The sequence below is a fragment of the Epargyreus clarus genome, unplaced genomic scaffold (assembly GCF_041222505.1).
Source record: "Epargyreus clarus isolate Ecla_fem2 unplaced genomic scaffold, WU_Ecla_fem_2.2 ptg000015l, whole genome shotgun sequence".
Classification (NCBI taxonomy): Eukaryota; Metazoa; Arthropoda; class Insecta; order Lepidoptera; family Hesperiidae; genus Epargyreus; species Epargyreus clarus.
The window spans coordinates 10,526,981-10,554,716 of NW_027332223.1; the positions used below are offsets into that span (position 1 = coordinate 10,526,981).

Consider the following 27,736-nt stretch of genomic DNA (forward strand, 5'->3'; position numbering starts at 1 on the left):
AAGTTTCTAGGAATCCGACTGTAACAGACATATGGCCCAACGAAACGTAAGGAATTGATGATATTGATAAGAAATTAATGAAGAATCATGCGGTTTCTGTTGGCCCTATAAACTTTTACAGATTTTCTGAGCTATAAATAATTAAGCCGAAAAAATGATTTACATTATATTTTTTTCGATTATATTGATCCCTTACAGATTGCATAAACTATAAAATAGCTGATCAATTGTGGCAAAAACTTTGTTGTTAGTTTAAAAGGCGTGAATACTATATAGTGAATTATAGTGTTTATAATAATGAGCTCTATAATGCAAAAATATTCATCTATTTGCGAATCACAAAATACTCTATCTCTAGATGAGCTAATATCTATTTATATTAAAGCAGACGTGTGAATATACAACAGTAATCAAAGACAGGAAACTGCGACGGAGTCACATACTAATGAGAGATACAATATATACACATATCGAGTCGTAAACACAATCACCTTTAGATTTACAATGACGCAAGTGCAAATACCAAGCACTTGAGAAAATGCATTTCAATATTCCCTTGAATTCCCTCTTAAATCGAGGATTAAGACCTTAATAGAGGAAATTGCCCGAATCCTTGTTGCATTGGTTAGTTGTCGCTTTTTAAAATGTTTTTGTACATCAGTCAGTTTCAAGATTTTTAGCACTTACGTAATTGTAATTCTAAGGGTGAGACATGTAAGAGTACCACATTTACAAATACGTTCAGATTAAACAATATACATAGTGGAGTAACTCTGATACAATTTTAGCTACCTCATCGCTATTCTTTACAACATACATTAATTTTGCGTAACATAGCCATTTATTAAATAAATCAACGACGAGTATAAGTTTTTAAATGGACAGTTATAAATAGTGGAATATATTTCAACATTTATTGGGTAATAAGATTATTAATATAACCGATTATATTTTATAATAATTATTATTCTACGACGTATATTTAACATTGTACTACACGTGATAATTGCAACCTATACTTCACAACAATATTAATTTGTAAGTCAACATTAAATATGTTGCAACATTCTAGTTTACGCATACGTTATGATCAATATGAACAAGTTCTTGGTGTCATTAGTTATTAGATGGTAATTCAAATATTAATAGTGGGTCAAAATTTCAAAACCAAACCTTGTTAACTTTTCAAATAATTAGAAATAGCTTGTGTTGAAGACAATTCTTAAAATCCTCGGTTCAAAATAGGGTTATGGACACTTTACTTGTCACGCGTATTTATGCGCGGCCACACATATTACAACTGCAGCCTCTTCGTGACCCGTGTGTGTGTCTTATCATTTGATACGCAATTTAATGCTCAAAAATATAATTTTGTTTCATACGCCAGTGGCACACGTGCGGGTATAAACACGAAACGCTATCCATAAAACAATTGCTTTATGAGATCCAATGTGTAAAGCGGAAGGACCGGTTTATGAAATTGATATTTTGAATTTCAAGATGTCATAGCCGATTTAATCGTGATGGACTACGCCAGTTTCAGATCATTTGTATCGTGAGGTTTTTATTGTTATCGTTTATAACAATTTATTACAATTTATACGGATAAAACCACGGTAGTAGCCAATAACCTATTTACTAATAAACACAAGTGATTACTTTCCCTGCATCGAGTAACGACTTATATAGGAGTGAATAATATCGCCGTAGGATTGTTACAATAATACCAACAATAATATCCCGAACAGGAATCAAAACGTATACAATAATAAAAGCTAACATTTAATTAAATTACTTGTGCACGAGTGACGTGAGCCTCCTTACACCAGACTTTGTGGTAGTGCCTTTGGTTTTCTTGGTCTGCTCCTTAACACCTCTGGAAAACGTAAAATTAATATTTAAGAAAATTAATATTTAAGAAAAAAATCGTGGTTATAATCGCCACAAATAATGTAAGTTATCAAAATAGGTCTTAATAAAGTGTTTAACGAGTAGTTATGAAACAGTTCATACGCCTTTGTTCGTATCTAGTTACGAAACTTTAGTTATGACTGTTCCTGAACTGGTAAACTACTTTTAATGAAATAAAAATATATGTTGTAATACGTAGGTATATATTTCTATTTTGATTCTTAAATTAGTAACAAAATATGTAACAATGCTTAATTCCCTTGAGTGCACAATATGCGTGAAGAAATCCATTTCCAATTTTATTTTTTTATGTTTACTATTGTCGCTTAAGGATATTAATTGTTGTTGTTAATTAAGAATGATAATTATCGTAATTAGCTGTACTGTTTACAGTGACTTTAGGCAAATTTTATAGGCAATAGTAATTTGCGAAAATTACGAAATATTCCAAACCAAACATACAAAGGTTGCTTCATTACTCACATCTATTCACTTCTGTTAATATTATATTTGCTTACATCTATTCAGTTCCGTTTATATTACACTAGCTGACCCAGAAAACGTTGTGTTGCCATATAAATAAAAAATGTGAAGGGTGAATAACCCTTATCACTTAGGGGTATGAAAAATAGATAGCAGCCGATTCTCAGACCTATTGAATATGCAAATAAAATTTGGTGAAAATCGGTAAAGCCGTTTCTGAGGAGTACGGTAACTAACACTGTGACACGAGAATTTTAAATAAGATTTAATTACAAGTAATTGTACAAACTCACAAATATCTAGTGAGATCCTCGATGTCGACGAGCATGGAGTCCTGCCCCATGTGCAGCTCGTCGCGCGCCATCAGCAGCTTCACCAGCGAGTCGTTCAGCCACTCGATCTGCGAATGCAGCTCGTTCACTATCACCTGGACACAGATAAAGAAATATATTTGTGAGTATAGAAAATTATTGCTCCTTTTTATTTACAAATTTAAAAAGAAAACGCCATCTAAATTGGATCGGTAGATTTTGAAAAAATCGCGCACATACAAACATACATACATAGCGGCCGATTACAGAACCTCATTTTTAAAGTCGTTTAAAAAGGAGAGAATATAATGTAATATAAATTAAAATCTCGCAGCTTTGAATGGTACTATGCTACAGAAAAAAACTAAATACGTGTGTATATTGTCTTCAAAAAAGGGTAACATAAAGTTAGTATAAACACATAATTTTCCCGTATTCAAATGTTTTTTCTAAATAAAAACAATACCCACATTTATGGCTGCATGGGCTTTGATTCTTTGGCGTTATGTACAAGAAAGTATACAAAAAAAGTTATAAGCAAGTAAGCCACGTTATTTCATTCTCTCATTTATGCACGTTCTATGTTGCGAAATTACTTTCGCCGTTTCTTCTGTTGCAAAAACACCTTGCGAAATGGTCATAGTGACAAGGTACTGTTAAACCGCTATCGTTAGTAATCGCGCCGCATACCGAATATGTACCTACTATTTACTTAAAAATATTGCTACAACGACAAGGTCTTAAATAATGTTATCATTGTAAATAACATAATTGCGAAATTGAATTTCGTTGAACTGAAATATGTTTACTCTCTCTAAGTCATTTATGATTATTAAATTACATACTTTCAAGTTATGATTTAAAATATGACCTCTATTGGCACAGGATAAGGCTACGTTCAGATGACAAGGCTTAACCGCGTGTTAGCAAAATACACGTTTTTCTAACTCCATCCGAATATACCCTTAGGTAGTTGTGATATTTTTTGCGAATTTTATTATCTAGGACATGTAAAAATTATATGAAATAACTCAAAATATATTCCTTGTCCCTTGCAGTAATTTTGATAATATTAAAATGCAGTATGAAAATACTAACGTTAAGAGTAATGTTTGCAAACAATACAAAAACAACAATGGCCATTGTTGGTGTGAATTAAACGCTTGACTTGCGATTACCAACGTCAAGATCATCTACAAGGTTGCGCAATGCGGTAAGAAATAAAGGAAAGTCGGTACCAGTTACACGGTCATTGAGGAAATGAAAAAAATCTTTAAATTAACATTTTGCGTTTTTCAACCTCAAGTAAAACAACAAAAAAGATGTTTATTCAATTTTGCGTGCACCGCAAATTCTTCTTTTTATTGAAAACTATATTTTGATATTTTGTGAGACGCAAATATTGCAGTCAGTTTTATATCCTAATGCTGGTCACTTTTTTCTCTCAAAAATTAAGAAGCATAATACACCATGCTGCTCAATGTGGATTGTTGGAGGAAGCATGGAAGTTTGCATGAAATAAAACACGGTCACCCATCCATCTTCCGATCGCGCGCGTTTTTGCTTAATTTTGTAAATCAGTTGCACAACTTGTTATAAACAAGTCGCAGAGCTATGCGCGTTACAATAAAAATAATATTAATAGAGTATATTGAAAAGTAACACCTTATAGTTTAGTAATGTTAAAATCAGTGTGACGTTTGTATTCAAGGTCAAGTACGACTTTCAATAAGATTCCGTGCTTCCAACCGACAGCAGTTAAGTAGGTAGGTATTTTGGAAAGACGTTATTTATTAAAGTAATGTCTTGTTTTAATACTTTGGTCTTTTTAACTCTAGATCCAGCGTTTAATCATTCATTCACTGTCTCAATTTTTTTAACTGAACACTATGTTAAAGGGCAGTCCGAGAATCATTACATTAATGTATCAATACATCAATATAAATATTGATGTATTTTATGAATTTATTTCAAATAGATAGATAACATTTATATTTTTAAAAATATCCATATTTATTTCCTTTTATACTTTACAAAATTGGCGCCGCTCCCCATGCGCCACCATCGCGTTACGCCTCTAAAGCCAGCTCTACGTTCGCGCGAGAATTTCTCGAGAACGCAAAAAAAACGCGATTCATATCGGCTCAACATTCTCGTTTCTCGGGCTTTTCTCGCGTTCTCGCGAGAATGTGGAGCGGGCCTAAGGCATCTTAGGACACAGTTGTAAGCTATATACCGGCTAGTTCCGCTAGGTACCTGCAGCTGCGCGATGTTCATGTCGGTGAGCAGCTGGCGCGACACGCGGCGGCGGTCGGGCGCAAGCGGCGCGCGCGCCTTGTCCAGGCTGCGCCGCAGCATCTCCGTCACCGGCGACACCGCGCGGCTGCGGCGCTCGCGCTGCAACACACGACGCCCCGTTACTATACGACTTCTACACATTGATATTCTAGAAGCACCCAGAAGGTACCCTTTGTGGTTCGACTCCGGCGGCACCACCGCCGCATCTATTTCTGCCTTATAACATCAGTGTTAGGCGCTGCTGTGTTCCGTTTTGAAGGGTGTGGTAAGAGAGACATACTTTTTCGAAGCGCTCCAGCTTAGTCCTCAGAGGTAGCGGCGCATCTGTGGCCGACCTAAGGTAGGAATATCTAATCCTATCTGGAGTTGATTACAGATGTCCATGGGCGGCAGTAGTCACTTACCATCAGGTGGACTGCATGCTCGTCTGCTACTCCTATATTATAAAAAAGAAAAAATATTCCAACACAAACATCAACCCTTTAGAATCCCACTTATGGGCGTGGATCTCCCCTCACAAACACCTTGTCTTTAAGCTATTACTGTCGCACTGCCTGCTACAGGTCGATTTCACAGGGAGTCAGATAGGTCTTCACCTAAATCTTCATTTAGGTCACCAGATTAGTAGATAGGCTTTTATTATACAGACAAATAAATGTGCAGTTCACCTAAAGGTATGTGTCCACTGCCACCCATAGAAGAGAAGTTGACCCGAGATAGATTTTGACTTTTACTTGAAGCTGACCACAGATGTAATGATACCGCTGAGACCTAAATAAGTACACCAGGTATATGTGTCTCTCCAATATCTCACCCGCAAAATCAGATCACAGGAGTATTTAACATTACTAATATAAGACAAAAATAAGTGTAAAACTGGCAAAGTTGGTCACATAATACCATCGAATAGTTTAAGAAAGCTGTCTTATTAAATTAAATTTCATTTCTTATATGTAATTGCTTAGATATTAAAAAGTATTTACCTCCATTTGTATACGAGCCATTTCCTTTGCCTGAGCCAATGCAATCCTTGCCTCGGTCTGAAGAGTAGCTTGCAGAGCATAAAAGTCTGACTCTTTCAGCTCAATGTGGCTCAAGGAATGAGTGGATCTGGACTTGGACGACTGCTTGAGTGAAAGAGATGATGGACGCAACTTGGCACCTATAATATAAACATTAGGATGTTAAGTTGTTGTATGTAGCAATTACCTACTTATAACAACACAACCAAATGCAAAATATTAATATTCATGCACTAAAATAGATTTTTCATAGTAACAATAGAAGTTAAATCATGCATTTGTGTGTTGCATTACAATAACAATACATTTTATACATTATTATGACTTATAAGTAACTATACACAAATATTTTTTAAATCAGAAGAAATTATAATAGTAAAGACATAAGATAAATAACAATATACAAGCTATAGATACCACGCTCTTACATTATAATTGTAAGTACAGAGAAAGCAGCAAACACATACTATTTTCTAAAAAAATACACAAACTATTTTACCATTCATACATCATTTGTATACTTACCACTTTGAACAGTGCTCATTTTCTCTAATTTCGTAATATTGACCGACAGAGGTCTGGTCTGGTATGGGTGGTTATAACTAGATTTGCTGTAAATACTGGACCGAGACAAACTTTTGTTACTACCAGTGAGACTTCTCTCTACATCTGATGCTTGTGATTCATTATCAGATGCCGTCTCATTCATGAAACAAATTTGTAGATTCTTTCCTGCATACACCACACAATAGCACAATTAACCACAATATTTATGAAATAGCACAAATAACCACAGAGTTTATGAAATGGAAGGAAATGAAATAGCACAAATAACCACAATGTTTATGAAATGAAAGGAAGTCAATTGTTAAATATATTACCACATGAACCACAAAACCACCACCAATCAATTAAAAACATAATATGATGCCTACAAATTAATATAAATCAATGCCGGACCATTGTACTTGTTCAAGCGACATTACAATGGACAGAAGAGCAGATATTTAACAAATAAATACTAAGTATACAAAAGCTAAGTAAAGTTTTTATAAAAACAGCTGACACTTCTATTATATTTTCCTCGTTCCATCTGTATCTCACAATTATTGTATTTTGAGGTAAGGTATTAAAGTGGTCTTGTATTAATAAAAAATAACTGAATGCTAACCTCAACGTTTTGATATGAGATACTATTATTTAAGCACATACCATTTTGTAGCCTGGAGTGAAGACTGGGTTTCTTCCCAGGACGGTCTGTGTGACCCAAACTGTAGTATTCCTCGCTCTCTGCTCCCATTGCCAACCTTTTTCTGATCTCTTCTCTGTCATTTCGTTTCTGCAAATATCAATTACACTTGCAATAACAAAATGATAAAAATTATAGTAGCATTATAGTATAACAAAAACAGTATAATAAATATTTAACCTACTTTTCTATCATAAGGTTCATCATGTGTGATAGTTATAATTCTAGTAAATCTATCTAAGATGTTGGGGTTATTGTCTGTGAGGATTGGCCACTCGATCTCGGTTAAAGCGTACTCGTTGCTCACAGCCCTAGGACTTAAAGCTAAATTATCACTATAATTAATCACTGGAATCGGTGGAGGATCGTTTTTTAACAATTTCAATTTGAACAAATTAAAGCTTCGTTTGAACCCAGATTTCTTTTCCACAGAAGAAGTATTTGTGGGTATTTCCTCAGTTGTTTTACTTAATTTTCTCTTAATATTCGTTATTAAACTCTCAAACATCTTATAATTAATCAGTCTTATATATTTGGCAAGAAATATGGCACGCAATCGTGTTATTAAAATTTCGTAAACGTGGTAAACAAAATATTGTACTATTATCGTGCGTGTCCTGTCAATCCAATCCTGTCATCATTTGACATTTAGGACAAGGACAAACCTTATAAATTAAATTTTGTTTTAATTTCCTGCTTTATGGTTTTAAAACTAGCATGTCATTTCATCCTTAAATCTTATAACTTTTATTTATTTATTTAAAAATAAAATAAAGAGTAAAAACTTACAAGACAACAAATGTTGTCGACTGATTCATGGTTATCATAAGTTATTGTGTACAAGTCCAACAAAAACCTTGTGTCCTTTTTGTAGTGCCTTTGTTCGGAATTAAAGTAAGGCATCGACGCCATCACTAAACTTTAATGTCACTGGTTTTGTTAAAGTTTGGCCACCAATTAAGTTACTTAACGCAACGGGTTAACACTTAATACTGCACGTCACAAAGTAAGCTGCTACACTAACTGAACGGCGTGCTTGCACCGCTGAATCACCTTAGAAAGCTAGACCCACCAGCAATCACGACCAATTGTTAATTAACTGTATATGTACTGTATACAATAGGTGAATGCAGCAGACGTGGATCGAAGTTACAGAACTAATATATGCGGTTACCGTTACGTGGTTTAGCGCCAGATTTAAAGAATGCACCAACGCCTTTAAATATATTGCGCTATTACAGACAGTTGTTTCTCTTCATCATCACTCTTTGATAAAAAGAAACACTTTAGTCATTTTAAATTATTTTATCGTTATTTATATGCTTACAAGTCGTACAACAGTAAATAAGTACTTTAAATAATTATTAGGTCTATACCTAGGCATAAGGTACAGGCATAAGGATGGCATAAGGCAAAGGGACTGCAAAAAAAAAACAATCATAGTAATTTCAACATTTTACGAATATTTTTTTAGTTAGGTAGGTACTTATTATATAGTAATTTGTACATTTCAGATTAATCATTTATGTAGCTAATAGTGTCTACAAGAATTATAATAAAAAATATATTCTTAACCGTAAATTATAAAATAAACTAACTTTAAATTCAATGAATACTGGTTAGTTACATTAAATTTGATTATTTAATCAGTTCCTATTTCTTATATAGTTCTATTTTTAAAAAATCGTTCATTCATATCTTCTTGCTATCCCGTATATATATTCTTCTATGCGTGTTGTACATTTACGGGTTTATTACATTGGTTTATAATAAAATACGAGGTCATGTTTTGAAACTATAATTTAGTTTACTTACTCGTCTCTCAGCTTCCTTTGCTGCTTTTAAATGATTTTCGATGGCGTCCAAGTCCAATTTTGGTAAAGCTGTCTCTATATTGTACACATCGAAGCTATCTGAAAATTATTTACAAATCGGTGAGATTGAATCTTTTTCACATTTATACTGTCAAATAATTAGATATGTTACAAAAATTTAACGTTACAAATATTTCAACTTTTATAATTAATGCAATAATTATAATAACAATTATTAATTGAGTGCGGTGGCATGACCACTTCTATTTTTGTGTAAGAATTGCGTTTTAATTTGAAATAATTAGTGTCTTGGGTTGGGGCATATTGTTAACATATTCTTACTAATCCATGTGATTTTATCATCACCTTCAAGTAGGACTCATGTACAAAGTACTTTAAATTCACTATAGGTGTTCATGAGCTGCAGTGGTCACTTAACATCAGGTAAACTGCATGCTCGATGACTACATACCATAAAAAACAAACTTACCAAATTCATACTCCTTTATGTTATCATATTTTCGGACGGATGGATTGCTTTGAGAATTATGTGCTACACTTGTTTGGCGGTCCTTCGGCTCGCTAAAATTATAAAATAATTCATAAATATCCAAAGCAAGTAAATATGTACCTACAAACGCGATATTTATGCTAAATAATAATTTTAACCACACCTCATTTGTATAAGTGACTTCACTCTATCAGCGGAAGATCAGCGGTTCTCGACTAAAATATAATCCAGCTAAATTTAATTTAGCCTTAATGTACAGTTAAACTAGTGTCTGCTATGCTATTCAAATTGTTAGAGTTACCTGTTCTGCGTCAAATCTATTATAAACTTTGTGTGCTCATACCTCAGAGAAAAAGTAAATAATCGGATTAGTCTTTGGAGATTACATTGGTTCTGCTAATCATTGCACAATCTTAAAATTGGATATGTGTGCAATTTAAAATCTTTTAAAAGTATGTACTCGTTTTATACAATGTTATGAGATGAATTGCTTAATAGTTTGTTTGTACGGGATGATGTGTTCGCTCAGCGAAAAAATCCCACTTTTAATTAAAAATAAATAAATAAATAAAATTGGATACTAGAATTGATACTACATTTCCTTATTACACGTAATTTCAATATAAAACTTATAATAAATCGCGAAATAAAAATATAACAATTATTCCTTTTATAATGATGATCTGGTAATGAATTTCGGTTTTAAACATTATCTAAGTACATACTTACATTTGAGTTAGTTTTTTATTGAAAATTGCATTAATTCCACTTTTGTTTTGTCTACCACATGCAGATTGGTTTTCTATTGTTGCAGTGGTTACAAGGCTGCAACAACTAGTTGTAGGACTTGTGGATATTCTATTAGAATTACTGTCTGTAACGCTTGGTTGTTTATTTTCCGTCCATAGTTTGTCTCTTTCACGCATTTCATTTAGTTTAGGAATTATTTTTCTTAATTCAGTGCTTAATTGCTTTATCGTGTTTTCGACATTATGACTCAACGCTTCCGTATCATAATCATTTTCGTAAATATTGATTTCATCCTTTCCGTCTGACAAAATAGCGTCTGTAATCTTACTGTTCACATTATTTTCTATTAGTAAAAACGTAGGCCGGCTTAAATTCATTTCTTTTCTTGAGTTTGTTTCATTTTCCGCATTCATGTCGACGTTTTCCTTTACATCGTCTTGAACATTATTATTATCCGCTACATCGTCGATTTCATCACAACCCTCACTTTGTGTCTCTACTAACTTCTTTATAACGTGGTTTACAACGTCGCTGATATTATTAATCGTACTTTCTATAGGTTGTGTAAATGTGTCTTTAATATCTTTTCGTAATTCCTCTAAGTCATCTTGAATATTTATATTATAATTCAATAGTTGTTTGATTTCATCCTCGATTTCTTTATTAAAATCTCCTATTATATCCTTTGTATGAAAATTATTTTCAATGTCTGTTTGTGAGCAACAGTCATAGGTATTTGAGTCGATATTGTTATTGTTATTTGAGATAGTCTTTAATAGATCTGGAATTTCATTTTGTGTACGACTCTCTAGGGAATTGTTTAAACAACATATATCTTTCGAAGAGTTTTTTGATTGTATATCTTTACTAGTATTTATACTATTGTTGTTATTATTTTCTTTAATCTCAATTGGGCTTTCGTTTCGGTTAGGTTCTATATCAATGATTTCCGTATCCAGATCGTCATCTGTCATATCATTTTCTGAATGGTAAAAATTTTCTATATTCGAAGAATAGTCCTGTTTAAATGGTAGTTTAAATAAATTATTTTAGGTAAATAAGAGACAAGTGTGAAAAATCTTTATATTTTAAAGAATAAATATATATAATTTAAATATATGCCTATGGTGTAAAAAAAAATGTAAAATAAGAATATATATAAATAATAATAACGAGGTAAATATGTAAAAATGTTTGTATGAATCTAAGACATAAATCGTCACCTACTTATGGCAATGTACTGGGGCTTCTGTTATGGCTCGATTAAAAGTTAACACTTTACGGGTTTCTCGCCCTAAGTGAAATTTTACCTGTAAAGTATGTTTCTCGCCCTAACTGAAATTTTACCTGTAAAGTATGCGCTAAGTGTTGGAAGCCGGGATAGTTTGGATTTACAATTCCCCTCGGTACGGGCTTAGTACCGTTTTCAGACATTTCATCTGTATCTGAATGTTCCAATATTTTTTCCTCATCAATTTGTACTGGGGAGTCAGCATCTAGTGAAATAAAAAATATTTATAATAATTTATATGAATAGAAGTACGTAGGTATTGTAGGCATGTACTTAAAATAGAAAAGTGGAGAGTAGAGTGCGCTTTTTACACATTGACTTTACCATGCCTTACACATGAATTTATCAATAAACTTGTTATGACACAAATCCTTAACTTAATTCCTAGAGCCTATACAATTCTCCCACGTCCATCGCCCACGTCGCTACAGGCAATATCTGCTTTATAACAGCAGTACTATGATGTAGTGTTCTGGTTTGAAAGGATTTGATAAAGTCTACGCTTTATAGTTTTTATAATGTAATACAAGAATAACAATACATTAGAACTGAACTTCAAGTCAACATAACTTCTAATGCCTGTTTTATTTGGTTAAATGTAAACAATGTTTAGCAGCCTAAATACGTACATATAAAGTTTTCCCGATCCTTGGATACGCCGTCCTCTTCCTCCAGATTTCTCGTCGACTTATTATTAGTTGTGTTTATATTGTGACTTTGAATATTAAGTTGATACTGGTTGTTACAAACCGTTTCTTCCACATTATTCTCCGACGAACGTTGTGTATAAGCCGATTTCTTTACTTTTCTGTTATCGACAATCTCAACGTTTTCCCTTAATTCGTAGTTACTGTTATAATTAGAGCGAAAACGCGTATTATCGTTCTCGATGGTGGGTTGAGATTCATTAACATCACTCAACGCATGCCAGCTTTGATTGCCATCGGCATTGTTTCGATGCAAAACTTCTTTACATTTTTTTGCGGCAACATTGCCGTTGTCAACATTTTGGTTGATCCTCATGGTTTTCTGTAACAAAAAGGATTGAATTAAGCAAGTAAGTAAGTAGAACATAGATATTGCTCCACTTGGCATCTTTTGTAAAAACTTAGAATGATGTGATACAGCAAACCACCTAAATGAAATAATGTGTTAGATAGGTTAGGTTAGCTTTCCCTGTAGTCCCGGGACTAGAATAGAAATACGGTATCCGCTACCTGTAGTAAGAGGCGACTGAAAGGGGGCTTACAGGGTTGGGGGCGGCAAAAGTGGGAGCTCGAACCCTCCAGCAAGCGACTCCGGATAGGACGGCGGTATGCCCGTCATAAACACTAGATGGTGTGGGATGAGCTTAAATTGCTATGGGGCAGAGCCCGACGTCGCTCCTACGGCATGGGGTATAGTCCGCGCCCAATCGCTAGTCCGCTCTGAAGTTGTTGCGAGCGGGTGTAGTCATACAATTTTCTATGGCGACGCGATTCATTTCTATATTCAGAGCGGACTAGCAGTTTTACACAGACTCTACCTTTAGAAGGTTTCCCCCTCATGAAACAAAAAAGGGTTAAATTAACTACCTAAACTATTTGTCCTAATATCAGATACAACTACAACATTGCAACTAGGTATACCTATATGAGAAATAATTATAAGACCACTCTTATAGAATATGTAAACGTAACCTATACCTAGAATTATCAAATTTTTTACAACTAATAGGTATGCATAATGATCTGGTACGTATAGAAATACAGTACAAACACGGTACGTACGTACACGTTTTGGAAATCCAATAATGTACATGGCTTGTTTGGGTATTCTACTAAATTAAAGCGAAACACAAAAGAGAGAAACAATAGAGGTCTGGAAAATGAAAAATGGAGTTCATTATTAATTGAGGCTGCCACTCGAAAAACCCTAATACGAATCGTGGCTGTTTCGTGCTAAGTGCGCTCATGATTATTTCATAGAATTTCTGACTAATGGCATTTATTTAAAATAGATTTTCAGGAACCAATACCACTAATATTTTATTATACCTACATAATATTTGCACAATAGAATTACATATACGATTGTACTTTGAGGGTCAGTGCAAATTACCGTATTGATTAGATATAGGTAGGCAATTGTATGACCCTGGTACCGACAAAGAAATTCCTACCATCATATTTGCCTTCGCCGATCGTTAACTATAAAATTGGTATTCAAATAATCGTGTACAACAAATTAAATCACGACAATTATAAAGTTACGTAATGATAATATTCAGACGTCGTGGCTCCTCGTCGCTACCATTAATTGCAACATCTTACGAAAGGAGGTCAGCAAAAAGCAGTTAGTAAAATTTTAACTACGTTGCATGTCACGTAGCTCATTTGCCGTCATCAACACTTCAGCTTTGCATAAAAATATGCACGGCTGCCACTAACACCTCAACCGTTAAGTCGTAAAGCTAGGATTTACGTCAAAAAATCCTCATTTTATCTTCCGTAAACTCGTTTTTCCTACATGAGCATATCAACTGACAACATATATGGTTACGTTCGTTATTTAGAACGTAAACGGGTTTAAGCCAGATTTTAACAAAAAAATGTTGTATTGTAAACATACGAGTACATACAATAGAGGTGTATAATAGTATTTCATAGCACAGTGAGCATTATTCATGTTTCATTAATTTCTTTAAAAACCAATCAGCTTTTGCAAAGTAAGACATTTAATTGAAAAAGTAAGATGTAATTTATACAAATAGCTTGAACACTGCAATTTCATATACCTATTTAATTTAATTTAGTTTCATAAAATAATTTAATATCAACTACGACAATACTTCGTCTACCTCATTATAAAAAATAATGTGTTTAAACGCCTTCATAAGTACTAAGAGACCTCCTTATGAATATGGTATATTATTATTGATACTTTGTTGCAACTCACTTATGAGGATAAGTGAGTTGTAACGAGAAGTCGTTATAGATACTAAAAATACACAAACTAACGCCTGATACTATAAAGTTGTAACGCAGCTTAAAATATCGATCAGTTAGTGTAACCGTAGTGGAAGTAGCACCGCCTGACACTGTTTTAAGCCTGTAGGGAGATCTTGATATCCCACGTTTAATTCCCTTAAAAGTAAAAATGAATGTGTGTTAGTGAATCTCGGCTCACACGTAAACAGCGCGAGTGAATCTAGATGTCATCGCATAGATTGCGCCGTTGCAATTTTAAATTCACATTCTATATTAGTCAGAATTCGTCGTGAAAATTCGTAGTGCCCGAGCAGGGCATATGTGAATGAAGTCTTTAAAATTAACATTTTATGTTAACGTTACAACGTTACAGGTGAATCCTGCCGTAGCGAAAAAAATATGAGGAGTTTAAAAAATGTGCTAATTCTTAGGTGGGCAAATTGAGTCCAAAATGCTTCAAAAATGTAGGAAATGAGTATGTAAAATAAGTAGCAAAATTTTTAGGGTAATATAAATGCAGTTATAAGTTATTTTTATCCTGAAAGCATTGGAAAGGTAGAGTTGGCTTATAATAGTTTTAGTTATTTATACATATTATAAGTATATTAATAATTTAGTTAAGAGCTTTTATGTTTGTAGCGTATTTTTAGATATTTTAATGAAGATTTTGCCTTTGAATTAAGAGCAGGCAGTTGAATATAAAGTTCCAAAATATATTTCTTAGGAGAGCGAACTCGTGAGATAACTGGGAGATTTAATTAATTTAATTTGGGCATCGAGTCGAAGTAACGATCTCTACTAATTTCGCGGCAAGATATAAACAGGATCATCTTCGCAATTCTTAATTTAAACTTTCCATTTCTTATGAGAAAGTTAAGCAGATATTTGTTACAAAGTAGCTTCATTTACTTGTAGTCCTGAATATAAAGAAATATGAATAAATACCTGATACACGATACGGGTAAATTGTTGAATGATTTTGGGAATATAAGGTTTTTGTTTAAAATTATTGCGCAGTGACTTGGGTCAAAATTAACTATGACCTAAGCGTCGAAAGTCATTAATGAATCCATAAATAGCCGAATATCTGACAGAAGTGTTAAAAGGAGAATACCTACAATACAAGTTTTAGTATTGATTAGAATGCTTAAAAATAAATAATAGTAAGACGATGTCCTCGACAATAATCCAGCGGGAATTACTTAACAACGAACGCTTACAATATAACTTGCCTATAATAGAAAACTTGTACCGAAACAAAGTATCTGATCACTATAACAACTTAATAACAAACAAATACTTAGTTTTAATACGTATAGGGCAGGCAATAACATGAAATCGCAATTCTCGTGATTGGAACTCAGCTATGAAACTGGAAACTGTAGTACGAGGAACCCCGCACGACTCCACCCGTATACACCCCCTTCACAGTATTACAATTTGAAGCAGTGGACACACATACTCATATATCGTACTAGAAAATTAACATATAAAACCGACTTAAATATGCTGCGTAGGTCGTAATGCCAAAGAATATACATACCTACCCTCCAATAACATTACCCTCCACAGTCGGCTAAAAACAGGTTTTTATACTCATTTTAATATCCCATATCTTGGTGAAAATTTCGCCAATATTATTTTGTTATCACATCTAAAATGTGATAAGGGAAGACGCTGGTTAGGAATTTTCTTTTTAAAACCATTTGAATATGTCTATGTTGTGTCATTGCCATAAAAATAAGTCCTAAGTCTATGGTCTACACATCAAAATACAATAATTATGTTAACTGAAAATATCATTCACGTTATGTACGTATTACGTAGGCAACTACAAAATATCAATAACGTCTACGCAACACTAATTGTGCGAGTCTGGCTGAAGCTTGAACAGCTTTTTATTTATTCATAAGAGGGATGTAAGTGGGTTCTACAGAGAGGAATAATATTTACTAACAGATTGCTATTTTATTTCGAAACGATAACACTTAAATTTCATATTAGAAGCAGCGTATTAAATAGTCCTCAAATAGACGATTAAAAATAAGAAATTGTGTAATTAACATCATATTTGATTAATCAAATCAAATAATTTTAGAAAATATCCATCTCATTAAACTCTAAAGGGTATTACAGTTTTGTGCCTACACAAATTACAACTAATATTTTTATCTCATCGAAACAATGTATCGAAGGATTTAGAAGAGATGTCTGATTATGTTCCATAAAATGGGACCCACGTTAAGAGTATTTTCTTCCAAATCAAAACACCTATATAGTTACTATCAGTTTTGCAATATATCGTTATTACTATTTATAACTTATCCATTGAACCATAATTATGTCTATTTGGAATAACAAATTTACCTACCTTCAAGTAGTAATTCAATACCAACATTATATCTGACAATATGATGCCAAGCCTTTTTACCAGTAATATACATCCAATTCGCTCGAAGTAAAGCTGATAATATACATTAGAATATTAGCATTTTCTCAGGGCGAAAATTCTTACGAAGGGCCATAAATGGTTTAACAAAGTGACAAAGCGTGTATAACATAAGTAAGGAAACATCGTTTGCTCTACCAGCTCTACATTTTTTGTGAACAGCAAGCTTACATTAGATACAAGCCATGTGGATAATGTAGGCTGTAGACATAAACCCTGTCTTTGATGTACCTACAGGGTATGTCGTGAAGGCATATTTACAGGAAAAACATAATTCTGTACCTAAAATACATGACATTAAAATAAAAGAAAATGTAGAAAACGCATATAATGCAATAAATTTAGTCCACTTTTACGCTATATAGTATACCTACTTATATGACGTAATTATCTTAATATTTATTAGACACGCCACACATGTATAGTATTGCATAGCACATCGCATGTTAAGTTTATTGGAAATAGTGCCAACCTTAAATTCCTGGTTCCAATTATACCTACTCACAGTCAAATTGTAACACATGACATCACAAATACATAAATTCCCAGCTTAAATTTACGAAAAACAATGATAACTTCATAAATAAGGTAAATATCAAAACAATTTCAATTGCAGTAAGTTGATAGTAAGGAAGTTACTATTAAATTCCGTGCAGTAAAAATTCCACTAGGCGTGCGTCGCCATTGAACAGGCTAACGGCAGAGTAGGGCGCGCGGAACGTGGCCGCAAGCCAACAAATTGATTTTTTGCCTATAGACGTCCGCAATCCACTTATTAATCCCTTCTCATTCAGAACCGCAATTGATTCTTTTCTAATAGAATACCCAGTGTAGCGTACGTTATCCAAGGGTTTTACTTAGGTAGATGAAACGTTTTGTGAATCCTATAAAAATATATTAGGTATACTGAAGTCGGATTAAGAAATGAGTTAAAGGAATTAACGCAGAATCTTTATCCGTAAGATTGCTTGTTATACTATTCTCCAACCGACGTAGTAGGGAGAGAGTAGAGACCCTTGCCAATAATGGGGTATTGTGGGATGAAACCATACGTTGACAAAGCTGCATTTCACTGCATTATTTTTCTCCCGACATGAAAAAAAAATCCTACTCGTATTTTTATCGTATGGTTTCAGCTGTATACAAAATTTGACTACATATTAATTTATACTACGTACATAACACAAGAATCAAATCAGATGAGAGGTTTCAGAATAACCCACAAAGGAAGAAACAGATAGAAATACGGTGTATTCATTAGGATTTAATTGGAGTGCCGCAGTAGTTTCTACCAAAATTCCATGCTATATTGATGGTCACCATCATGAGAATCTACCTTACTATTTTCTTTGTTACTTTCAACACAAGTTATTAGATATGTATCAATAGTAATACAACATTAGGTACAGTCTCTAATATGAGATGAAAGAAAACCGAATTTCATATATTATATTCTTAGGTAGAAGTAATTTATAATATTTAAATTGCCTATAATATATCTCTTTCTATATTAGTACTCTATCTTTATTACCACACTTAACAAAAAATTATAACAGTCTCGTAGGCACAGCGCCTGCCATAATGTGAAATGCCTAAATTGCCTAATACTCTTTTAGTACTTTATATCACTGAAAATAATGGTAAAATAAGCTTGTTTTACAACATTATTGTCCCTAGTGAGCGAGATACTTTGTATCTTAATAATCTCTCCGAACCAAGCAACGAAATAGAGCCATTTGCCTTTACATTTGTTAATTGTTCGGTCATAGCGATCTTTGTTTAGTGTAAGCAATTTGACGCAAAGTGAGAACCTTCGTCCTTTAAACAAAATAAACAGAACAAACTCCCCACTTTAGAACTCATCCAATTTTATTCTAATACTTGTTTGTATACTAAAATGAAGTTCGGCACGTGAACAAAAAAGATACGTTATACAAAAATAAGTACTGAAACTTTAATATTTTCAGTCGGTACGTAAGGCTGTGCCGTAAACGTATTGTGTTCGACATTGACTGAAAGGATTTATATTCACGCAAGCTTTTATTCTCACGACATGGCGTGCCATACTAAGTTGTCTTGCGATTTCTTTTTATTGACCGCTTTCTGTGTAACGTAAACGTGACGTGTAGATTGTGGTTCAATAGATACTTACCTACAATGTTCAGAGTATATACACTCATTAGTGTAGTATGGAGTATGAAATTGTTGATTTCTTGAAGGTTTATCCTAAATGCAAATTGCAGGATATTTCCACGTCGTCCACCTTTAACTCGGCTCCTCTTGTGAGTAAAATTGTAGCTTCAAAATTACTCTTTCAACGTATTCAAAGCAACGTATTAAATATGTAAGAAAGACATATACTAGATTTTTTATATTACTCATAGAATAGCAGTAGCTATTGTTAGCTAATTTGATTAAATTTATATTACCATGATATTACCTATCCCTTTGTTTTTTTTTTATAATATAAGAGTAGGAGACGAGCATGCAGTCCACCCGATGGTAAGTGGCTACTGCCACCCATGGACATCTGTAATCAACCTCAGGTAGGATTAGATATTCCTACCTGAGGTCGGCCACAGATGCGCCGCTACCCCTGAGGACTAAGCTGGAACGCCTCGGAAAAGTCTGTCTGCCTTACCACACCCTTCAAACCGGAACACAGCAGCGCCTAACACTGCTGTTATTAGGTACAAATAGGTGTGGCGGTGGTGCCACCGGAGTCGAACCACAAAGTGTTCTACCACCTTCAAATGGTCAAATATATCATGAAAAATATGATAAGGTACCTATCTACAGTTAGAAATCGGGACAGGTTAATGAAAGGTTGAACGTTTACTGTCAAGAAATACGGAAAATGATAGGCGTTTACGTCAAATATAAAGTTTAGTGAACGAAGTATAGCTCTAAATTTAGCCGCCGACTGACGTCAACACCCTTGGGGAACGCAATTGTCGATAGTTACTTTGCCGTAAGTAAAATACAAATATAAGTACAAACATCCTTATTTTAATAATTCTTTTTTGATTTACACCCTACATTTCTGCTTTTCTTTCTTTTTATATGGAGGCCTATTTACCTATGTATATTTATAACTTCTTTTAATTTGAGGTAATTGATTTAGTAACTGGACTGCAAAATAAAATTACTTCACCAAGAACTATATTAATTACGGACGATGGAATTTACGATGCTAAAGCAAAGTGCACTTAACTTTCTATGTCAAGGACTTATTCTCCACTGAAGTAGCACTCTTGGCGCACTACAGTATTTAGTATTTGTATTTTATAAATACATAGTAGGTTATTACCTACTACGTACGACAAAAAGCTTATTTAGAATTTGAATTCCCTACACAATATTATGCTTAACAGATGATACCTACATAAATATGTTTAGGAATTCACATAAGAAATAATATGTAATTAAATCTTCATGATAGATTTATGAAAATATTGCAGGTTGACTCCATTCAATCTGAAATATCTTGTTGAATCATCGTAAAATTATTCTATTATTAATAGCAGAAACAATGCGTCATCAAACATTGTGTAAGTATGTACCATACATGCAGAACTCATAATTATAATAAAAAACAGGTCAAGTGAGAGACTCACCAGTGCGTCCAGTGCAATTATATTATCCGCGCTTACCCGTGGTTAAATTTTAATTAGCGCTTATCATTTCATGAAAGCTAGGTGAAAAGGTACCTTGTGATAATGTTTTACTGCAATTGAATATGTTTTCCCCGATCTAGAGCATAACACATTATGCTACTGCAATGGGAATTGGTAATTTCAAATCATCGGCCTATCCTGGTTGTATCCTGTTGAATTCTATGACCTCAATATTTAGTAAATAGTTGCATATTATTTATAACGCATATACCTATTATGATCCTTAAATCTGTCTTACCCTAAAATTCGAATAAACTTTACCCATTCCAAATAAGATTCTATAATGGGACGGCAGACACAATGGTACGCAATTAGCGGGAGTTTATTATAGGGACTCAGACGTCACGAGCCATAGTTATACTAAGAAAGCATTACAATTTTAATAACTGCCGAATTTCACGCGAAGGCAACTACGTTGAATAGAAACCGATCTCATTACAAGACCTTTTTGCGATGTATGTAGGGAAGGAGGAATGTAAATTGCTACTATAGGGCTGCGTTCAACGTATAATGTTCTCTCGGGGATACAAATGCCTCTAAGCGTGTACCTCTCGTGTTATTAGAATTTGCGGCTCTCGATGGGGTACGTCGTGTATTGATTTCTACTCCGCCTTATAAAGACTTATCGGTCATTGGCTTCAAATACTGCCCCATCATTAAATATTTGGAAAACCATTTACTATTAAGCTATAAGTGGCCCTATTCGACATAGTTTGTGTTAATATATTATTTGTTATTGTGTTAATATATTGGATACTAATTGTTTGCCCAATTTTCTATAATTTTTATACACATAAAAGGAGTAGCTATAGCTATAGGGGTTACCTAAGTGTTCAAAACATGAAAAAAATATAGGCGAAAAAAAGATCAAGGTTATTTGAATATTGTTTTCTCACCTATGCTAAAGAGGGTCCGGAACCCCTGAACGCTAAAGCTACTGAACAAAAAAGAAGCAAATCCGTTGACAAAAAAAAACACAAAACGTACAAACTGATTAATCTTTACCTATTTATATAAAGATTGATTATATCAAGTGCAATGCAAATGTACACCATAAATAAAGCAAGTAAAAGAACGGTGAGTATTTCAATTTATTTAATCTACGTGTAAAATGAATATTTGCATTTCGTATCTACATTGACCTTTCTGCTCGTCGCAGCCGAGCTCTCGGTATCGTTTTTATTTTTCAATACTTCCGTCAATATCTGTGGAAGCTTTTGCTCGATTTTTTAATTCTACTTGTAGAGGTTTATTTCAAATAAATATTGGTTTGCTCTAAATGAAAACATAAAACTTGAAACCAAATTAAGGAAGGTATTTATTATCAAGCCGAATAACAGGACTTTACCAATGTTATATGTTTGGGAATATATCCGAAACATACCTATAACGGTGAAGAAAAACGTCGTGTAGAAAGTTATTGACCTGAGAGTTCTTTAAGAAGAAAAAAAATAAGTTCTCACCTTTCAAGTTTACTTATTAATACATAAGTGACTATGGTTCTCACTCTGAGAAAATACCCGTGCCCAACAGTGGGACAGTAATAGGATGACGATAATATCCGAAGACTATTACCATTTAATAACAAAATTTTGAATTTTGTCCAGAGGTAATTAAATGCGAAGGTCTGTTGTTCTTCTCCGACCTTCATTCCAGTTTTGGGATTTTAACCTAATTAAATAGGAATAAGCTTTCGACAATAATCCCAAATTGAATATAAAATTTCATTGTTACTCTACATAATTAACAATTAAAGTCATGTTTATTACCCAATCTTTAAAAATAACAAAAGAAAGAGTTTTATTTACTTTTATTTTTTGCAAAGGACTCAAAGCCTTCAAAACATCTAATACAATCTATAAAAATCTAAGTACATATAACATATTTAATCATTTTCTTACCGTATAATAAAGTTAGAGAAGATATTACCCATTTCTCTTTAGTGTATAAGTAATTAATTAATATAAGCGTAGACAATAAAAATTTATAACCCATAGAGAGGTAGGTAGATATGTGAGGTATTTGCCGACACGAACAGTAAGTGAAATTGGAGTGACCCGACGCGCCCTCCGCCCTTTCCTCGTCGTTAATGGCCACTACAATGATGGATAAGTCAAGCAAAGTTCCAACACTACGGTTCGGTAAAGTCACACACGAAAATATGTTATACCCGCGTAAGTATTTATTTTTGTACGCCTACACCGTTATATAAACATTTTAGATTAGGTTGGAAATGTAAATTTCGATGTCGTTAATGTATAGAGTGCGTTGAAACTGCAGGACCACTGAAATATTTTTTTAATGTGTAATTAGTTGCTGTTTGCCCTTACCGCTTTTATGGCTTCACCGAACTTACTGGCGAGGTATAGGGTTCAGTCGGGTAAAATTATCCGCCACCTACCACTTTTATATATAAATAAGCGAAACGAAGTAGAAATCCGCCACAATAATAACGTGGGTATTTTTCATATTTATAGTCAACTGCTCTCACATTTTTATACCGTCTTCTCATTTGACATTTAGCTAATTATATCTGACGCTGACATTATATGAAATAAGTTCCATGTAGAGTTTCAAGTTTATCTGTTAAAGTACCTTATGTCCTAGTTCTAGATTCCAGTTTTATTTAATACAAGCATAGATAAGTATATTTAAGTTAAAAATACTCTACAATAAATTCTGTAAGCCATTATAATATGATCCTAATAAAGTCTCTTTGATTTACTAGAAAATTGCCGCAGAACCCAATTTCACATTTCTAATATGAGTGAATGTGTAATAGATATACAAGTGTGTATAGATTAGTAAATGGTTGTTTATAATCTAAGATATTGAAGGTTTAAGCGAGCATATTGAATACAAATAACAGCTTTTGTTTTTGGTTACATCGGCTTCATATTAACCAAGTACCTCGGGGACTATTAAAGCCATTTTCTTTTAGGATATCAGTATTATATCTGAAAGTAACGAACGAAGTGGCATGAATACACAAATATTGTTGAAGTTACTTATTTCTCAGATTTGTTTTACGAAGTGTAAATCAGAATAACTTAGAAATGAAAACCTTTGATTACTAGATTACCTATCATTCATTTCTAAAATCAATTACTATTGGAATTAATAATGTATATTAATAAACATATACCTACTTAATAAACATATGCAAAAAACATTATAGCATTACAAAAACAGAGCTACTACATTTTATATTTATGATACAATGTGATGTAATTCTAAAGTTAAAAGTACTTAAAGCGTTGAATAATTAAATTTCAACAAGCAAGTGCAGCATACTGAATTTAAACGACGATATATATTAATAGTACAATATAAATCTGAATTGTATTGTCATGAACGTATTCGTATGACTACTTATTTCAACATAAACATTTATAAAGTGACTACTTATACATAAAGGTTGGTGCTGTTTCGGAGAAACCCGTCTACGTCTTCATTTCACGCCCCTTATGCAAGTGGGTGCTAAAAATAAATATTAATATCTCTGTCAGACGTGACGTACCTCTTAACCCCAAAAGGCGGACACCTACTGTAGTAGGTATCTAAAATCGGAGCGAACTAAAATATATTATACAACAATGATTTTCATGTAGAACGTTGCTATATTTGTATCCAAACGATGTTGCATAAATGACATAACATTTATTAAAATTTACTCAACCTAATTTCTTCCAATATCGCGTTGTGTAAAGAGGGACAAGTGTACACAGTATTTTAATAAAGAGCTAAAATCAGGCCATCCCTGGTGCCTTTTTGGAGAGGTTTACATTACTACGAAATATTGTGTAATCATAAAATATGTGTACATTTTTGTCGCTTAAAGTAGGGCTTTTAATATCCAATTCTTTTATTTTTCCAGAAATGTATTAAGACAAAGATTAAATGTCCACAAATACATGTTTCAGACGCCTTGTAACGTATTCTACAAAGTACGCAGAAAACATTTTCCTAATGTCATTTATGGTAGAGCAAAATACTGATCTTGTCTTTCTTTGAAATATCTTTTGTACAGCTTGTGCTTGTGCAGCGTGTGCTTTGCTTTGAAAATATAATATACAAACGTAAAAAATAAGAACAGAATCTGCCCATTGATTCATTTCATCTTCATCGGATTCAACATAGCTTTCTATAAATAACATGTATAAATTAGTAAATAACACACGATCATAATCCATATGATAATACGCATTATTTCAATTATCATTCGGTAAGGGTTTTTGAATGCATTCCTTAAGTAAAGTTCAAGCTGACAATAAAGTAACCCATAGCAAATGAACCGTTCACACCGTAAATAGCCTTTACGACGGCTGCCGGCCAGCCACTGTTCAATCGATGTTGTTCAGCAATAAAACGATACATGGTAATTCTTTGAAAACAGAGCGTTTTCGACTCATTTCTATGGCTCGAAATAATTTTGGTTTTTAATATAAATAAATGAAGTTACTACAAACTTATTAGTCATTTTATATAATGAAGATATAGCGAAGACACAGTTGTTCCCAGTACTTTATTACTTATAGTTAACTAATGAATTCCTCAATTAGATGAATGGGGACAAAAATAGTTGAATTAGATTTTAAGACATATGAATGAGTGATAAATCATGTCCTTAAAATCAGAAAACGAAGTAAGAAATCAACAACAAGTAAGGAAAAGAATATGAAGTAATTCAACCTTCAAGCGATTTTATAAATCAATATATCCGTACGAACCATGGTAAGTTTCACCATGAACTTGCCTAGTGATATTTTTTGAGGAAATGTTTCACATTTTTTCTTTTAATGACAGATTTGTTCCCAGTGTCGGGCTAAATGATATAAATAAGTGTCAGGCATGTCGTGCTGAAAAGTTCGAAATAGCTGTAGGCGACATAATTAATTATGCATGCCTCGTACCTCATAAGATAAGACTTCCGCCTTAGATTATTATTATTATCTTTTATAAACCGTAATATTGCCACATAGTAATCTTATGCTATACGCAATGAATTGCAGTTTTACTATAGGTTTTTTTATCTGCTCACTACATCTCATCTTAATGAGACTGTACGGTTAGTAACAGTTATTATTTATTGTTTATTTTCATAACAGTTAGAGCAATTGCATAAACTTAATTATCCTCAATCAAAAATCAAAGCAAAATACAACACAAAACATTTTGTAGGCTTCAGAGGTGTAGACGATTCTGTTGACGTCGTATTTTGTCACCACAGATTCATATTTGTTATAATGTTTAGGACAGTTAAGAAAAACTATCTAATTCTGAAATCGTACCTGTAAAGGACGCCATCCTGGCCATAGGAGCGCAGTCACTGAATAATAGATGCAGCGAGCAAGGTTATCTTTTATCTTCGCGATTTACGATTTAGTTCAAGTTTGCCACGTTGTACGCGATCCAGTTTAGTCCACTAAACACGTTTAAAGGAGAAAGCTTTACATCACTTAAACTAACGAGGTTATAGTATAAGGCGGTGGGGGCAAGAATATGGCGGAGCGTCCGACGTGCACCCTTGCCGGCGGTCGCTGCAAAATGATCGCGTGGCGCTCGCACGAAGCACGCACCCGCCGCCCGCCCTCGCCCGCCGGCTGCAGGCTTGGGCGGCTTCCACGTCGAATGCTATTCTACAAATACGCCTAACATGCGGTTTGTATATTAATCGTTTTCTAAAGATTTAGACATAATACGATTATCCTTTCATCTCTAAACTACAGTACTATAATCCAAGTACCTACATATAAAACATTAACTAACAAATTGTAGTAAGTAGTGTTTCAGAAATAGCGAATAAAAATAAACTCTAACTCTATCAACTTTAATAAAGATAACGTTAAAGATTTTGGTTGTAGATCTCCAATATTTCCAGAACTTGATTTTACTTTTGGTACTTAATAATTTAATATGAAATGCTTTCGTTGTTGTAATAAACTTGTATATAATAATATTACATCCACTTAACTGAAATCTCCCAAAGACTACTGACCTCGTTGGATAATGGGTTATCTACACTATCATGTTCAGTAACTCTACAAGAATGTGAAAAGGTATTCATATTTAAGAAATCACGCACTTTCAAATACCAACACTCAAAGTTTAATATTATATTATTATTTTTTGACCATGAATACTTACAAGTTACTTAAATAACAAATTAATAATTTGTCGTTAATAATCAATAATCAATATGAATTTGTTGTTCATTAATAATTTGTCGAAGATATTCATATTATTAAAAATACTTCTTATAAAGTCACGCGAAATTGTATAAAAGAACAAATTTTAATTTTATGGAGAGTAAAATGTAAAATATTATACTATACCCCGTAAATGAAGACTTCAAAAGCTTATTCATTATGTTGTATTCATTCTAATGATGGATGGTTTAATTTGAGCTATAAAGATTCACTTTTGTATTTACATAAAAACCTTCAAACACATTCGTCTGAAGCTATACAAAATATTGTTCTTTTGTACTACTGCCCTCTAACAGAACTTACACTGTCTAGTCTGAATGCCATAAGCCCCAACAGTTACGAATACAAGACTTGAAAAGGTGTAAAAGGAGAGATGTCGCTACAGTCGCGGAAAATGTTGAAAGCAAAAGCTGTAAGGCTCACGAAGCTGTAAAGTTACTAGTACGCAACTTGGTTAAACAGATGGCGCCACAGTCACAGATAATATATATATAACGTAATCTACACTGTAGTTTCAACACTATGTTAATTTTACGTTTCGTAGTTTAAGTCTGGTTCTACGAAGGAGGCTATAATTAGAACAGTATGACGAAAAGCAAGTTAAAAGCAAGTTTAAAGATCTAACAATGTCAAAGCCATGCGGTTTAAAAATAAAATAGATCAAGAAATCATAGGTAACAAAAAACAATAGGCTTTGAAGGAAAGCTATTATACGCGATACGTATAAAAAATAAAATTGTTAATTTCACCCACTTTAAAAAATAAGCAAAAGTATAGAAATATCTATATAAA

General features: G+C 33.3%; 1 protein-coding gene across 1 annotated transcript; it reads right to left on the bottom strand.

Annotated features, from left to right (window-relative positions):
* Positions 1-1,507: 1,507 nt before the first annotated feature.
* Positions 1,508-26,260, bottom strand: Schip1 (Schwannomin interacting protein 1). The gene is made up of 12 exons (XM_073080673.1): positions 26,027-26,260; positions 12,270-12,669; positions 11,697-11,845; positions 10,329-11,368; positions 9,579-9,670; positions 9,090-9,187; positions 7,238-7,364; positions 6,551-6,757; positions 5,987-6,165; positions 4,962-5,102; positions 2,688-2,821; positions 1,508-1,876 (listed from the first exon to the last, which is right to left on the bottom strand). Exons 2-12 carry the CDS (start codon positions 12,661-12,663, stop codon positions 1,792-1,794), a joined length of 2,646 nt encoding a protein of 881 aa, XP_072936774.1. The 5' UTR covers positions 12,664-12,669; positions 26,027-26,260; the 3' UTR covers positions 1,508-1,791.
* Positions 26,261-27,736: the final 1,476 nt, after the last annotated feature.